The 16880-nt window shown below is 50.3% G+C and overlaps 1 protein-coding gene across 1 annotated transcript in view; it reads right to left on the bottom strand.

Moving 5' to 3' along the window:
• Positions 1-16880, bottom strand: part of ppp1r37 (protein phosphatase 1, regulatory subunit 37) — a 39740-nt gene that overhangs the window by 6979 nt on the left and 15881 nt on the right. The window contains exons 2-7 of the mRNA XM_035384677.1: positions 14164-14261; positions 6756-6801; positions 5333-5433; positions 3660-3779; positions 1288-1438; positions 764-919 (exon numbers count right to left, since the gene is read on the bottom strand). Of these exons, the coding sequence (XP_035240568.1) occupies positions 764-919; positions 1288-1438; positions 3660-3779; positions 5333-5433; positions 6756-6801; positions 14164-14261 (672 nt within the window). The remainder of the gene's footprint in view (positions 1-763; positions 920-1287; positions 1439-3659; positions 3780-5332; positions 5434-6755; positions 6802-14163; positions 14262-16880) is intronic.

Raw genomic sequence — 16880 nt, 5'->3', positions numbered from 1 at the left:
GAACAAGAAAAAAGCACACCGATTTGCCACAAGATGTTTCTGTAAGACGTTAATGATGACTGATATCCCACTGAAGAAAGCATGAAATGAAAGGAACTGCGTTTACATTTAATGCAAACAGCAGACTCTTATTCACTGTGACTTCAGATAACAGATATGGAGGAGCAAGGGTCGAATATCATTCTTTTCAGGTGCAACTCAAGCGTGGAAAAATATATATACACAGCACACTGAGTCACAGGACAAAAGCAGGTGTGCAAACACTGACAACAGGACTGAACATTTAGTCATAGAGTGGATAATGATAAAAGAGAAAAATGAAAGAGGGAGAGACGGAATGAAAGAGGGGGAGAATAAAAGGGGGTACAGGGAATGAAAGAAGGAGAGAAAGGGAGAGTGAATGAAAGAGGGGGAGAGGGAAAGAGGGAGAGCGAATGAAAGAGGGAGTGAAAGAGGAAGAGAGGGAATGAAAAAGGGGGAGAGGAATGAAAGGGGAGAGAATGAAAGGGGGAGGGAATAAAAAAGGGAGCGGTAATGAAAGAGGGGGAGAGAGAGAAAGAAAGAGGGGGAGAGAAAGAGAAAAAGGGAATGAAAGGGGGGGAGAGAGAATGACAGAATGAAATGAGAGAATGAAAGAGGGAGAGAGACAAAGAGAGAGTGGGAATGAAAGAGGAGGAGAGAGGGAATGAAATACAAACAGAGCGGGAAAGAATGAGGGATAGAGGGAATGAAAGAGGGAGAGAGGGGCAGTGTGAGCACACACCGGAGTCCATGATGTGGTTGTTGCGCAGGTCCAGGATCTGGATGTTGTAGTTGAACTTGAGCAGGTTCCCCAGCTGGGCGGAGTCCTGCAGGCCGTTGAGCTTGTTATCGGCCAGGTAGAGCTCCCTCAGGTTCATGTTCATCTTCAGGGCGGTGGCTGTGGGGGGGGGGGGGGGGGGGGGGGGGGCACGGAGGGTGAGTACATTTCCCCCTCTCCCGGGCTGTCCCCGAATTAGCCATCTGAGGACACTGTCCTGCTACATCCTCATCTCTGTATTCTCTCTCAACACGGGACAGTGACTCCAAGCTCCTGGGTCCTTCTCCTTCTCCATCTCTTTCCCTATAATGTACCACACCTCTCCTCTCCCTCTCTCACTGCTTCCCCACATGCTCTCTGGTTAATTTGCTCTCCCTCTCTGTTCCCCACACCCCCTCTCAGTTTTCTGACATCGGCTCTATTTCTTCCTTAGCCTCCCCGACAGCCCCCCCCCCCCCCCCCCCCCCCCCAGTCGCTCCCTGACTCACCCAGCAGCATGAGGGGGCGTCCCGACAGCCCAGCGTTCTCCAGGTGCAGCACCGCCAGGCTGCCGCTGATGCGCAGGGCGCGGGCCACGAAGGGGGCGGAGTGGTCCAGCAGGGGAGTGTTCCGGGCGTCCAGGTACTGCAGGGAGCTCGTCTGTGATTGGAGGACGGGGACGGGTGAGTCGAGGGAAGGGAGTCAAACACTCTCAGAGGAGTCACACAACCTGCGGATTCATACGCTTAATACCTCCATCACCTGTTGGTTGATGCATCTCCTGAATACTCATGGGGAGGAGCGCCCAAGTATAATACAATGAAAATAACATGTCAATTATCATAATAAAACACAGAAACAAATGTTTGTAGTATTTGGCAGTAAATCCCAGGGGTGAGTGTGTAAAACCCAGGGGTGAGTGTGTAAAACACAGGGATTAGTGTGTAAAACCCAGGGATTAGTGTGTAAAACTCAGGGGTGAGTGTGTAAAACACAGGGATTAGTGTGTAAAACCCAGGGGTGAGTGTGTAAAACCCAGGGGTGAACATGTAAAACCCAGAGGTGAGTGTGTAAATCCAAAGGGAGAGTGTGTAAAACTCAGGGGTGAGTATGTGAAACTCAGGGGTGAGTGTGCATTTGAAGGTACCAAGCATTTATAAATCTGATTGTAAGGGACTTCCTTCAGACTTCATTTCCGAGCTCTTATTGACGCGGCCTGACAAACTCAAAGCCAATTTCAAGCTCCAGTTAGAAATGAAAATGAAAACACAGCAGTGAGGTAAACAGTACACTTTTAGAGAGCTTGCACTGCCAGAGAAGGGTACTTAACGCTTTCTGCTTAACATCATGCACAGGCAAGCTTGTCAAAACGTGCAGGGGAAGACGTAAGCAGGCCATTCTTCTCCAGCAGGAGACGTGGGGCATGCTGAGAGTGATTTTAGACCCATAACCCCACGGGCCTGTCACTGTCAGGGCCAAGCGAGGTATTGCATCCACGAATCCTGAGTGCTTTGATGCAGATCCGGCTAAACTGTAACCTGACCCATAATCCTGACCCCTCTCATAATCTGGACTGTCACACCATGGTGATCCCAGTCAGAATAATGGGAAAGTGCATTCATTTAGAGGCTGGAAACCTAATCCACTTGTAGCCCCATAAGAACGGGAGTCTCCGGATTAGTGATTAAAGAATTCCGTGGAGACTTGCATCTAGAGCGTTCCCGGCACAAATTGTGGGACTTCTCCGGATACGATGTTCCTTTGTTTCTTTTCTTTGGGCCACTCAAAGCGTAAAGTTTCACAGCATGAACAGGCCGAGCATTTATTAAATAGCACTTTGGGCTCTGGGGGGGGTTTGTCGGTTGTGTGAACAGGTTTTCGCTTTATTCTGATAAGCTCATAATTGCTGCTGGAGAGCTGTTAGACACGGAAATCCACGGGTCCACGAAACTCAACCCTGCGGAAAACAGTTCTCTTCACTTCGTGTGTGCGCGCGTGTGTATAACGTGTGTGTGTGTGTGCGCACGTGTGTATAACGTGTTTATGTGTGCCTGTGTGAGTGTGTAATGTGTGTGTGCGCGCGCGTGTGTATAACGTGTTTATGTGTGCCTGTGTGAGTGTGTAAACGTGTGTGTGTGTAAGTGTGTGTGTTTGTTTGTACGTGTGTATGTGAGCGTGTGTGTGTGTGTGTGTGTGTGTGTGTGCATGTGTGTAAGTGTGTGTGTTTGTTTGTACGTGTGTATGTGAGCGTGTGTGTGTGTGTGTGTGCATGTGTGTGTGTGTGTGTGTGTTTGTTTGTACGTGTGTATGTGAGCGTGTGTATGTGAGCGTGTGAGCGTGTGTGTGTGTGTTTTGATGCGAATCGTGGAGAAGTAGCCTTTTTCCAGAGATAACGGGCAGCTCAGTTTGGAGCCCTGGGGGGATGGCTGACATTAAGTGGAGGATTTGTGGCAGGGGAGGGAGGGGAAAGGCTTAAGAACAGTCACGACGTGCTAACTGTGTGTGTGTGTGTGTGTGTGTGTGTGTGTGTGTGAGTGTGAGTGTGTGTGTGTGTGTGTGTGTGTGTGTGTGTGTGTGTGTGTGTGAGTGTGTGTGTGTGTGTGTGTGTGTGTGTGTGGTGTGTGTGTGTGTGTGTGGTGTGTGTGTGTGTGTGTGTGGTGTGTGTGTGTGTGTGTGTGTGTGTGTGTGTGTGTGTGGTGTGTGTGTGTGTGTGTGGTGTGTGTGTGTGTGTGTGTGTGTGTGTGTGCGGTGTCTGTGTGTGTGTGTGTGTGTGTGCGCGTGTGCGTGACCTCTCTGGGCCTGGAAACAGAGAATTGCCCAGTGACCGACTGAGCCAATCACACTGGTGAGACCAGCCCCTCTGGCCCCGCCCCCCTCTCACCTTCCTCATCATGTGGGCGGCGGCCTGCCATCCTCGGGTGCCGATGTGCTTGTTGAAGGAGATGTTGAGGTGGGTGGCCGACTCGTAGTACTCGATCATGTCGAAGAGAGCCGATGCACCCTGGGAAGAGGAGGGACGGATAGGGGAGGGGTTGCGTAAAACAGGCGATTACGTTTCGGGGTGTGTGGCCCGCGGTCTGTCGCCCCCCCCGCCTCTCTGCACTGGGCAGAAATTCCCACACAGTCATACAACCCAATTCCAGGAATTTCCCAGGTCAAATTGAAGGATGCAATAGTACCACAGACCCTCAATAAAGCAATGCAAACACCGCCTCTCAATATCCATGAAAAGAGTTCCAGAATACATTTTCCCAAATCAAAATCAATTTTGAATAATAATTTTTTTTAGTAAAAGAGCATCAGTTCATAAATGAACAATTTATAGAAACTATTTTCAATAATACATATTAATAGTACTCAATAATTTAAAGAAAAAACTCTCTAAGATGGTAACCACAGTCTCTCATCTCTCTTCTTGACTTTACGTTTCTATTTGAGGATTTTCCAGGAGCACAAGCATCCTGCTTATGGTAGGAAACCCTACCTACACCGAGAGGAAAAGGAACAAAAAAAGGAACGAGCCATACCAACGCACACTGGAAGCTAAGATGCTTTTAATGAAACGGACTGGAAAAACGGAAAGGGATTGGACGATTGATGTGGCCTGTGCTCCCCGTTGCCCGGGGAGACAATCAGAGAACGAGCGGGTCTGGGGGCGGTGCATGGAGGCGAGCCTGTCCGAGACAGGCGCGGCTAAGGAGCGAGGACACCCAGCTAATTAGCCTCAATTAAGCGGAGGACCAGTCTTTGAAATCAATGCCAAACAGGCCCCAGAGAACAGCACAGTGACATGGGCACATAACCAGTGCATGACATTAGTGTGTGCAGTACACAGTGCTGGTGTGCACTACCACTAAACAGTGCATAAACATGGCATTACGCAATGCAAATGGCTGCAAATGTACAGTAACTACAAATCAGATAACTAAAAACATATAAGGCATTGTTAGTCAGAACTATTTAAATAAACCAGTATTTATTTCTAGTAGTAGTTACAATTCACAAATTATTGAACACTTAACATGAATCATCATCTACTACTTAATCTAAATATTTTTTTCTGCATCTGCTGACACAAGCAGATAAATGAATTGTTATTACAGAGGCTTTGCGTTTTTGGATGTACTTTGGGTCACAGGTAAACTTTGCCATGTCTGGGCAAGTATAAATTTAGTTTGGGCAAGCAGATTTGGGTAAGCCTGGATATTCTGTAATAAATAACCTTTAACTGCAACAATGCCTGAAAGGAAGTAAAATATGAAGGACAGAATGAATATGCACTAATGTATAGTACAGCTAGGCTATGCTAATACGCAATATAAGTGTAGGCTAATGACTGTAATACATGTGCTTCAGTGATGTGTGCATTCAGAAGCGTTAGGCCTCAAAGAAGAGAAACGAGAAGAGAAACGATGCCTCTGAAAAACAGAGGATGCATGTACAGACAGCTTTTACTGGCCCAGGTGAAGCGTGGTGGTGAAACAAGCGCCGTGATTGGCACAGAAAACAGGAGGGTTTAAAAAAATTAAATACAATTAAAAAAAACACACTCACGTCCTCGTCCAGGTTGGTCTGCTCCAGATCCACCACCTTAAACTGGACCCTCTTAAAGATCTCCTCCAGCGCTTCGCAGGCCTTGTAGTCCAGCTTCTCTCCTGTGAGGATGAAGAGGGCCACATCGCTTGTGAATATAATTCATAAATCATAAGTCATTGCTATAACCGCAACAGAAAGCAGCACCCGCTGGTTACGCTCGTTGGGCTCCTGTCCATTACATGTTACATTCTGTAGGTATTCCACGCTCTCGACTGTGCTGACTGCTTTGCTAAATGCGGAAAACGCTAACTACTTGTCTAACTAATCATTCTTTCTGGAGATGATGAAAGAAGAAACACAGCACAGTTCATTTATAGACAAAAAAGGACAAGTGCAAGGATGGCTGCTTGTGTGTTCGTGTCATGGTCATGATGGGGTTACAATTATATATGAGAATTTTATTTCATTTATTTTAGATGTGCACAAGAACAATTCTGCAGGAGATTCTCTCAGAAGCAGTAAATGGAATTTAGAAATCAGTAGGGCGTAATGAATGAGGATTTGCTAGTAATTTGAGTGTTTAAAGTAAATGATTAAATATTTAAAAGATAAAAATGTTTAGAGGGACTACCCCTCTGTGGGACTGGGAAATGCTCATTTCTGTGTGTGAACAAACTCGCCTTCTGCAGAACTTGCTCAATGTTTACACTTTCTGCCTAGTATCCCTTCTTTTTAAAATCTCCCCAGGAGTGTAACAGTCCTGCATAAAAACTACTGGATTGGACTAGGAAAATAAACAACTTTGCTATTTAACGTTTTTTGTTTTTATTAGCTATTAAATTCACGACCGTCGTTCTCGGAAAGCACAGGACAAAACCTGTCTTAAGCAGCTGGGCCAATAAAGATAATCTCTCATTTTAATGAGATAAGAGAGAAGAGGACCTGGCACACAAACAAGAATGAGCCAGAGAGGGGGAGAGAAAGGGGAAAGAGAGAAACAGAGGGCAGAGAAAGAAAGAGAAACAAAGAGGGGAAGAAAGCTAGAGAAACAGAAAGGGGAAAGAGAGAAACAGAAAGAGGGGAAAGAGAGAAACAGAAAGAGGGGAAAGAGAGAAACAGAAAGGGGAAAGAGAGAAACAGAAAGAGGGGGAAGAGAGAAACAGAAAGAGGGGAAAGAAAGAAAGGGGAAAGAGAGAAACAGAAAGAGGGGGAGAGAGCTAGAGAAACAGAGAAAGAGAGAGAAATAGAGAGAGGGAGAGAGAGAGTTAGAGGAGAGTTGAAAGTGAAGACTGGCTGGTTGCTAGCTCTGCATTATTCAGAGGCATGGCCAGAAGACTGGAGAAAGTAAGAGTAAAAGAAGAGTGGTGTCCATTTTCACAGTCAGTGCCAGTGCACGGCGCCCCCTGCAGACGGTTGGGCAGTGGCGGCCCACGCGGCTCACCCTTCAGGTCCAGACACTCGCTCCTCTGGTTCAGCTCCTTCAGGTCCTGGAACAGAGGGGCATCGGGTCAGTCTCCATCAGCCACGGGGGTAACACCCGGTAACAGCAGGGCAGCGTGAGCGTGTGTGTATGTGTGTGTGTGTGTGTGTGTGTCTGCGTAAGCGTGTGCATGCGTGCGTGCACGCACGTGTGTCTGTGTAAGCGTGTGCGTGTGTAAATTTCACTGGTGCTGATTTAAATAACTTTGCTCCCAATGATGAAACGGTGCCTAAAATACCACGACAATCGAGCTCAGTTGAGTGCTATAGGAAAATAAGATGTCTCCACTGCAACCCAGTAAAAGCCTTTAACAACTGTGCAGTCGATTGCATCCGCAAACGAGCGATTGCTCAATGGGATTAAATGGATTTGGATGCCAACACCAAGCAGAGGCATGCCCGGGGGGAGCCGGGGGGGAGGAGGGGCAGGAGGGATGAGAGATGCGTGACAGGGCCTGTGGAAAAGGCGCCCCAGATAAAAGCTCGCAGGACTGTGATGTGTGGATCCGCTAACCGCTATCGAGCGGACTGTACCAGGGCCTTCGGACAGAGGGGCCGTCGAACGGCGGCTGAGACCAAAGCTGTGATCTCAATTTAGAGACGGGGGCAGCAGCTAGTTTTCAGAATAAGCCGTGGGAAGTAACAACGGGTCATGCCCAAAAACAGAAGCTGATGTTGGGACGCTCCAAACGCACCACAGTTTCAGCCAGTCCATGTTTTTACAGGAAGTAGGCGGGTGCTTTGATTAGACCCCACGCTGTGGGTGGCACAAACACTCTTACAATATGATTCAGTATTACTGTACATTTGGGGTGTAACCCCCGCCCCTGTGGCGTACAGGAAGGGGCGTGGCTAGAGGGTGGTCGCGGAGGCGCGTATGTGCAGCTCAGCACTGAAGCGGGACAGGAAGGATACGGTACTTCAGTGGCACCAAGGCATGCTGGGATTGGCGCGCTCCCCGTGTTGGCTTCTGGAAGCTGATGTCAGGTGAGGTGTAGGCCTAACTGCAGCCAAGAGGAGTCTGGGTAAGATTTATAGCCATCGCCCGCTTCCCCCGGTAAAGCCTGCAGGGTCTCCTGTGTTTGCTGCACAGGGCGGGGCTGTGTGGGGAAACAGGACGGCCTGGGGGGAAGGGGTGGGTGGGGTCAAAGCGCAAAAAAAAAAACTACGCCCCCTAAAGCAAAAGGTGGACTGAGAAGAACATCTCTTGAGAAGAACATCCCAACTCCACAGCCCCCCCCGGGCACAACTCATTCAATTCTGGTTAAATGTGCTCTATTGGCACAACAACTGCACATCTGTGTCACCAGATCTTCCATCTCTCTTTCTTTGAGGGCACAGTGCGAACACACTAGAGGAGGGAGCAAGCCAAACGCACCCGCCTGCAAATGGAGGAAGCAGAAGATCAGCAACCCGCTAGAACACCTGCAGCGGTTCTGTGCCTGTTTTCACTTAACCTCGCCCTGGCACACATCATAAAAAGGGAAAAAATGAGCGTCAGAAAAAAGAAGGAGAGGCACAACCGCAGCTGATTAAAAGGGTGATTATCGTTTATGTGCGTCAGTGATTTTCATCAGAGCGATCGTGTGCAGCATGCATCCTTAAAAAATAAAGCTCCCTTGGGTTACGCCTCGGAAAATAAAAAGATAGGAGATGGCAGCCAGAAAATTAGAAAAAAAAAGAATTAATTAATTTAACGGGAATTTGTTTGATAAAGGAAAACGACTCTTTTCTCCTAAAAAAAAAAAAAAACAATGTCCCTACACAAGCTGATAGTACCTGAAAAAGCTTCCAGTCGGACACCTTAATTGGACCTAGCAGCGAATAACTTAAGTGACATCAACTATGTTTCTTTTGTATTGTTTTTTTATGCACTGAAAGAAAATAATTTATGGAAATCATTCATGATGACAGCTTGCTGTGGTTTAGTTTCTGGCTAGCAAGCCAAAAAAACCTGACTGGTTGCTAGGCAGCCACTCTGTGACTGACAGAGACCCTCCCTCTGTGTCGTTGCTCCCAGAATGCCTTTCAGTGGGGGAGGTGGTCTCTCCTGGGATGTAATCAAGGGCTGGACGATATGGCCAAACATCTTATCGCGATATACTTTTTCATTTTCATATCGGTCGAAAACAATAAAGCTGATATGTAATAAATAATACTTTAGAGGTTCATTTCTGCTTCTGACTCGCAGAAATAAGGAGGATCATGAAGGCTTAGGATTCACGTGATTGGCTATTCATGTAGCATTTCCCTGTGCATGATTGGTGTGGTCTGGGTCGGCACTGTGTGCGATGCAAATGTAGGTAGAGGAAAACAGTTATTGCAGTTATTCATACGCAAAAATTCTGTTATTGTGCCAAATTTTATCGCAATAGTTACTGATATTGATTCATGGCCCAGCCTAATCTAATCTAATCTACACCCCCTGAAACAGAGGGAGACCTGAGCTCAGGTAAGTAAACTCAGCCTGCACCACAAGAAAACCTTGCGGTCACAAACATGTAAAGAGCTTCCTCAACGCAATTATCACCAAAATGCATTTTAATGAAACTAGTTTCTTTTCTCCTTTTTGTACCTTTTTATAGACAATGAAAACACAGCTTCCTTTTAATATATTTTTAACATGCTGCCAGACATTTACTGAAGCAGGATAGTTTCAGTACCTTGCTGAGGGGCACATAGGCAATGTCCACACCTAGTGCATAAAACTGAACATTTCTATCCCTATTAAAAGACCGCATTTTAGTACAGAACTAAAAGCGACAGTGGGCTAGTCGAATGGTGGGGCACTCGGTGTGCTGATTCACGGCTGGTGAAAGCTCGCAGCGCAAGGAAAACACGTTGGAGCGCCTGCGGTGTGCTTTTTGGCAAAACTTTCCACGACTTGCTTCTGACACGACACCCTGAGGGCGCAGAGCTGCTGAGCTGCGCTGTCCAAACCCGCCGGCCTCACATGATAACGCTAACCCACCCGCTGGCAGAGAACACTCTGTTATCACAGCCCGATCAGCTGCTGTGTGTGTGTGTGCGTGTGTGTGTGTGTGTGTGTGTGTGTGTGTGTGTGTGTGTGTGTGTGTGTGTGTGTGTGAGTGTGAGTGTGTGTGAGTGTGTGTGTGTGCGTGTGTATGTGTTCTTGTGTTCCTGTGTGCGGGTGTAAGTGTGTGTGTGTGTGTGAGTGTGAGTGCGTGTGTGTGAGTGCGTGTGTGTGTGTGTGTGTATATGTAAGTGTTTTGTGTTCCTGTGAGCGGGTGCAAGTGTGTGTGTGTGGTGGGAGTGTGTGCGCGTGAATGTGCATGTGTGTATGTAGGTGTGTGTGTGTGTGTTCTTGTGTTCCTGGGTGCATGTGTGTGTGTGAATGTGTTAGTGTGTGTGTGTGTTTGTGTGGTGGGAGTGTGTGTTCCTGTGTGTTCCTGTGTGTGTGTGCGTGTGTGTGTGTGCGTGTATGTGTTCTTGTGTTCCTGAGTGCGGGTGTAAGCCTGTGTGTGTGTGTGCATTCCTGTGTGTGTCTGCGGTAGGAGTGTGTGTGTGTGTGTGTATATATGTAGGTGTTCTTGTGTTCCTGTGAGCGGGTGCAAGTGTGTGTGTGTGCTGGGAGTGTGTGCGCGTGAATGTGCATGTGTGTATGTAGGTGTGTGTGTGTGTGTTCTTGTGTTCCTGGGTGCATGTGTGTGTGTGAATGTGCGTGTGGTGGGAGTGTGTGTGTGTGTGTGTGTGTGTGGTGGGAGTGTGTGTGTGTGTGTGTATGTGTGGTGGGAGTGTGTGTGTGTGTGTGTGTGGTGGGAGTGTGTGTTCCTGTGTGTGTGTGTTCCTGTGTGTGGTCCCTCCAGCAGGAGAGCAGCTGCAGGTATCTGACAGGGAGCTGCTAAGCGTCAGGGCCCCAGCAGCCTTGCCGGTGTTACTGAGGACAGTGCATTCAACACACAGCTGAGACACTGGCCTGGGGCCTCTACCCCTTACACCCTAATAAACTCCCTCTGTAGCAGGCCTGGTCCTGGGCCTCTACCTCCAAAACCCTGATAAACGCCCTCTGTAGCAGGCCTGGTCCTGGGCCTCTACCCCCAAAACCCTGATAAACACCCTCTGTAGCAGGCCTGGTCCAGGGGCCTCTACCCCCAAAACCCTGATAAACGCCCTCTGTAGCAGGCCTGGTCCTGGGCCTCTACCCCCAAAACCCTGATAAACACCCTCTGTAGCAGGCCTGGTCCAGGGGCCTCTACCCCCAAAACCCTGATAAACACCCTTGGTAGCAGGCCTGGTGCTGGGGCCTCTACCCCCCAAAACACTGATAAACGCCCTCTGTAGCAGGCCTGATCCTGGGGCCTTCACCCTAAAAACCCTGATAAACGCCCTCTGTATCGTGATGTAGGCCTGGCTCTTTGCTACACTTGACTGCACACTAACTCAGTTTAAAACATCAGATAAACTGAATTAACTTCTTACTCACTTTAACTGACCCTAATTGGCATCGATGTAAGGAGTGACTCACAACGCAGGTTAAATGGGGGAACTATGTAAAAAAAAAAAAAAAAAAAAAAAAATGGCTGTAATTCCTGCACAGACTGCCTAATACAGTTGTATAGTATGTACCCTCAAATTAACGCTGACAGTCTGCACTTTCACCTCATGTTCATTGCCTCATTTCAAATCCAATGTGCTTCCCATGTGTTACAGTACAGAGCCAAAACAACAAAACTTGTGCCACTGTTCTAATACTTATAACAACTGCCTGCTCCATGTGCCAGTGGTGCTGCAGTGGGGGGGTCAAGTGTGAGGAAAGTTTCCTCCCCCCCCCCCCCCAGCACACGTTGGCCGTTCTCCAGCACACAGCACTAATGCACATGCTCACAACCTCTCACCAACACAAACCACCTCGCAAACCACCTTCCAATTTTGTTCTCACATGCACTTTCCCAAACACGTTTGCTTAAGTCCCCATGCACAGTGCACAGTACTGTCAAAATATAAACGGATTTTGGGCGGTGGGGGTGGGGTGGGGGGGTTTGGGCAGTGTTGTGTAAGCTCTTTTTCTTCCGCTCATATTTCATTTGACAGCCTCCTTTGTGATGCGGTTTGACTTGAGGTGGGGTGTGTGGGGGGGGGGGGGCTTGCGGTAGGCTTTGGCTCCAAAGAAAAAAAATAAAATAAAAATCGGCCAACCTCCCCACCCAGGGCCAGAGTGAATATCTATTTTTTGCACACGTGGATCATAGTGGAAATTTACCAACACTGGGCCTGGAGCCTAGCCTAGCCACAGTGTGCCGCTCCACGCGTCTGTGTGAAGCGTTTCTCCCAACTGAGCGAGGGGGCGGGAGTTCCCCTCTGCAATTCTCCTGCGTCAGAGGAGACCAAACACTGCCTCACGCAAAGGGGAGGAAAGACGAGGGGGGTGAAAGAGAGAGGAAGAGCAGGAGAGGGAGTGATGAATAAATGTAAAAAGGGATGGGGGGGGGGGCAGACAGGTCTGAAGGCGTCCCCTCGCTGTCTCGCGGTGACTCACCGCAGGACCGCTGCTCACGCCGTCGCTGTCGTACGATGGAAACGCAGAGCGCTGCGAATAGAGCAGGAAGCCACGGTCTGAGGAGTCACCCCCTCTCCTCTCTCTCTCATCCCCTCCTCTTCTCTCTCTCCCCCTCTTTCCCTCTCTCTCCCCCTCTCCTCTCTCTCTCATACCTCTCCTCTCTCCCACCCCCTCTACCTCTCTCTCACCTCCTATCCTCTCCTCTCTCTCTCACCCCCTCCTCTTCTCTCTCTCCCTCTAACCTCTCTCTCCCCCTCTCTCCCTCTCTCTCACACCACTCCTCTCCCCCCAGCTCTCTCTCTCACCTCCTATCCTCTCCCCCTCTCTCTCACCCCCTCATCTCTCTCTCCCACTACCTCTCTCACCCCCTCTTCTCTTTACCCCTCTACCTCTCTCTCTCACTCTCCTCTCTCCCCCTCTACCTCTCTCTCACCCCCTATCCTCTCTCTCCCCCTCTCCTCTCTCTTTCTCTCTCTCCCGCTCTTCCACACGAGCTGGTGGCAGTATAAATGGCAGCTCTTTGGCTGCCAGTCTAATTAGAGCACCGCACCGCGAGGCCATTTTACACTAAGAGCTTTACTATGCAAGGGGCTAAACACAGAAATTCCCGCTGAATAACTCTCAAGTGTAACGTGCAATTAATTATCCCCACACTCCACCTCGGCAGGTGTTCGGTGAGCGCGTTGGTGCAAAATGGCTGCCGTTCATCACCCAGGGGGGTTGCTGCGCAGTCAGCTCCCTCCCTCACCCGTAAAACTGACCTCAGATGACCCGAGTGAAAAGGGCTCTTTAACTGTGATCCCACAGACATTTCTGGTAAACCCCTGGGGATTAAAGACACTGTACCAACGCACGCGGACGTTAGCGTAGCGCGCTGGCTGCCGTGTGACGAGCGTGCGGAGCGAGCGAGCCTATGAGCAGGTGAGAGAGGCAGGTGCGCTCTCTGGTCCCACACTGCTCAGCTTCATCCGTCCCCCAGGAAGCAGAGAGCATCCAGCGGGGACAGAGGCGGACCTGCTGGCAGCGATTGGCTCGCGGCAGGAGACACAGGGCTGAGGAGAGCCAATGACAGGACCAGGCCGGTTTGGGCGGTGAGAGGGGGCGGGGGCAGGAGCGGGGGCGAGGCACGTGGTAGAGGGCTCTGTAATCCCCCAGCAATCCTGGCTTTCTGTGGAGGGGAGCTGCTCCAGAGGCAAGAGGCAGGAGTAAACAGGCCCGGTGAACCAAGGTGACCCCTCTCTCTCCAAACAAGCCCTGAACAGCAGCTCATTACCCAACACAGGGATGGTGCGTGCTTCCGAATGCAGGAGATAGACTAGGGCACACAGGCGCATCCACACGTGCGCACACTCACACAGACACTTGCACACTCTCTCATACACACACACGCACACACGCACGCACACTCACACAGACACTTGCACACTCTCTCATACACACACACACGCGCGCACACTCACACAGACACTTGCACACTCTCTCATACACACACACACACATATGCGCGCACACTCACACAGACACTTGCACACTCTCTCATACACACACGCGCGCACACTCACACAGACACTGGCACACTCTCTACACACACTCTTTCTCACACACACACACGCGCACACTCACACACACATACACTCTCGCACGCACGGTCACACAGATGTTTGCGGGATGGTGCGCGTGTGGTAATTTTGGCATACGCACACAAGCACGCGTGCGCGCCTGTGTACATACACGCTGGCACACTGAACAAGTGCGCGCACGAGCTAGCGTCAGTGTTTGTGTTGAGTGGATAAACTGCGGTGTAGCAAATACACAATTAAAATGTGTGCGTTGGCATGCGCTGGTGTCTCACCTGTATCTGCGTCAGCAGCCTGGCGATGGGCTTGCAGTTGAGCTTCTGACAGGCCTGCTTGTAGGCCGAGAGGATCTCCTCCACCGTCACATTCTGGGCTGCAACAGGACAGGACAGGATGGGGGGGTCAGAGACAGGCAGGGAAACTCCCAGCACACTTTCTCCACGCAAACCCACTGCACTGTTGTCGACACAGTACACAGATGCGGCCTGCATAGCGTGCAGTCAGTCTGCCACACAGGCACGCTAACAGATGAAAGCTGGCTTCTGCTCCGCCCGAGCTTCACCGCGCAGTTTGAGAGATCACCGATGAGCCTGGGGCCCGAAAAGTCAGAGCAAAGCAGGAATGCTAAAACACGGGGTACCGCCAGCGCATAGCTACCCAGGCAAGCCCAACAACTCATCCATGTCCTGCAGTCAGGGGTTCAGACGGACCCAAGACCAGACATCTGGCAGAACGAGGGCTGCCTCGCGCTGCTACGGTAAACACTGAGGAACACGTGCGCGGCTCGCCATGTGATTACAGTGCCCGAGGAGAAGCCTCGCACGTCAGCAAATGTTCCAAAATAAACGATGACGTCCGCCGGGGTGTCAGCGGTGCTCGGAAAAGACCCAGAACGCACCGTGATAAATGGGTGTTGCTACCCACCAGATGGGGTTAAGAAAACAAGTACAATCTCGACTGAGCACTGCTAAGCTAGAGGCTGGGACAAACTCTTCGATCCATTGAAGATCAATGGCCGTGGAGACAGGAGCGGGGTCCTCTTTACCATCGGGGCAGCTGTCAAAGGGAGAGGCAGTGGCAAACCTCTGCCGTCTGACGGACGAGATGCCAGACCAAGGCTCTGACTCACAGCAGCCATTAGAGGCCTCGTGGCACCTTCGGAAGGGAATTAGTGCGCAAAACAGTCGGGCTGGGTCTCTGCACCTGGCAACCTAACCGCTTCAAAAAAAAAAAAAAAACGAAAAAGGAAAAAAAGCCCCTGAGGCGGAGCCAGACTGAAGCTGAGAGCAGTTTAGGGAAGCAGCTCTGAGAGGGACACAGTCAGCGCTTCCCCTTCCCGCCGCGGAGTCTGCAGCTGTTGGGGGAGACGGCCCACGCCCTCCTGGGAACGGGACAGAGTATGTTTTCGCCGGGGGGCGGGCTGGGGCGTCCAATCTTTTAAGCTCCCTCCATAATGGAGGGATTGTTTCTGGCTACCGCCCCCTCCACACCCCCCCACCCCCATCCCGCGAGTGCTCCCTGCCTGTTTCACAGCTTACTCGTGTCAGCTGACGGGGGCCATATTTCTCTCCAGCGCTTCCGTACCATCAGGACAGTGTCCCGAGAGACGAGGGGGACAGGGTGGGGAGTCAGCGCCTCAAACGCCGCCGGCCCCATTCCTTAACCCAAACTGCTACCGTAAATACCCAGGAAGACATGCAGAGTATTTAAAGGACACACGCGAGGGGCACGCGACCCTCCCTCCTGCCTGAAGAGTCTGAATCTTAAACATCTTCTGTGAGAAACACTGCGTGTGGCCCTCGTATAACTATAGTAGTCTCAACTGGAAGAGGTTAAAGACTGTGCCTTTCTGACCTGGGTGCGTAAAACCTCGTGCGGTATGAAACCCAGGGGGATTTGGGGGTGCGGGCTCAGTCGAGCGGACAGGAGGCAGGGGAACGGGGTCAGTGAAGGGTTCTCACGGCGAGCGTGAAGCGACAGGCGCTGCTGTTAGCAAGCGTGCGTAATCGGGCCTCGCACCACGTCACCGCGGGCTTCCGGCACGCGGGGCCGCCTGAGGAGGCCACCTGGCGGGCGTCCAGCCCAGCCCGGCCCGGCCCGAAGCGCTTCCAGCTGCGTCTCGACTTTTCCTGGGGTCAGGCCAAGTGCTCCCACGCTGCCTCCTAATTGGGCTCAGGAAATCAAACTCTCCCCCGGGGCCTTGTGACGACTGTAAAAGTCGAGTCTGATTCAGCGAAGGAACTCCACACAACAGCAGGCCGGATCCTTCAGCGGAGGAGTCGAGATGGAACCTCGTCACGGTCGTAGTCCGTCCCCTGGGACCGGTAAACTGCTGCCGTGTGACTAAGCGTCCTGCCGAGGGCCGTCTGGAGCAGTCGTTCCCAAAGCAGCGGTTCCTCTAAACAAAAGCCCCTTTTCCAATGTCGCAACTTTTTTCCCGAAACTCAGGAACTAAAGCTCCCTTGTCACCAGAAGAACCCGGGGCATCCGTGAGGCAGTACTTTTCTAAGATCTGCAAACTACTGGGGAGGACCTTGCAGAAATCCACATCATGGAATATTAGTCAAATGCAATATTCGCAAGAAACGCCAAGCAGACCCCAAGTGCCATTTTAAAATACAGGCAAGAGAAAAGCATTTAGCAGCAGCTAGAGAGCTAGTTAGTATTGAAATGGAAAAATCTTACAAAATCATGGATGAATAGCAAGGTGCACGCTTTGATCAGTATCTGGTCGGACGATGACGTTCAGAGGGAATGTGCGTCGGCGACGCAGAACAAAAAGATGTATCAAAAGATTTTGTTGCGTTTAGCTGAACTGGGCATAATCCACGTAGGTAAACAATACTGGGGGAAAAAATGTACAAACTGTAGCAGGATTACAAAAAAATGAAAGACCACAATAACTGAAGTGGCGCAAATAAATGTACCAGTAAATGGTTTGACGCAATGGAAACTAGCTATTTCCAACTACTAGGCCCTACTTGCACGTGCA

Source organism: Anguilla anguilla, chromosome 12 (assembly GCF_013347855.1).
Source record: "Anguilla anguilla isolate fAngAng1 chromosome 12, fAngAng1.pri, whole genome shotgun sequence".
NCBI lineage: Eukaryota > Metazoa > Chordata > Actinopteri > Anguilliformes > Anguillidae > Anguilla > Anguilla anguilla.
The sequence above is the reverse complement of the archived record's forward strand: the minus strand, read 5'-3'. Positions and strand labels throughout refer to the sequence as shown.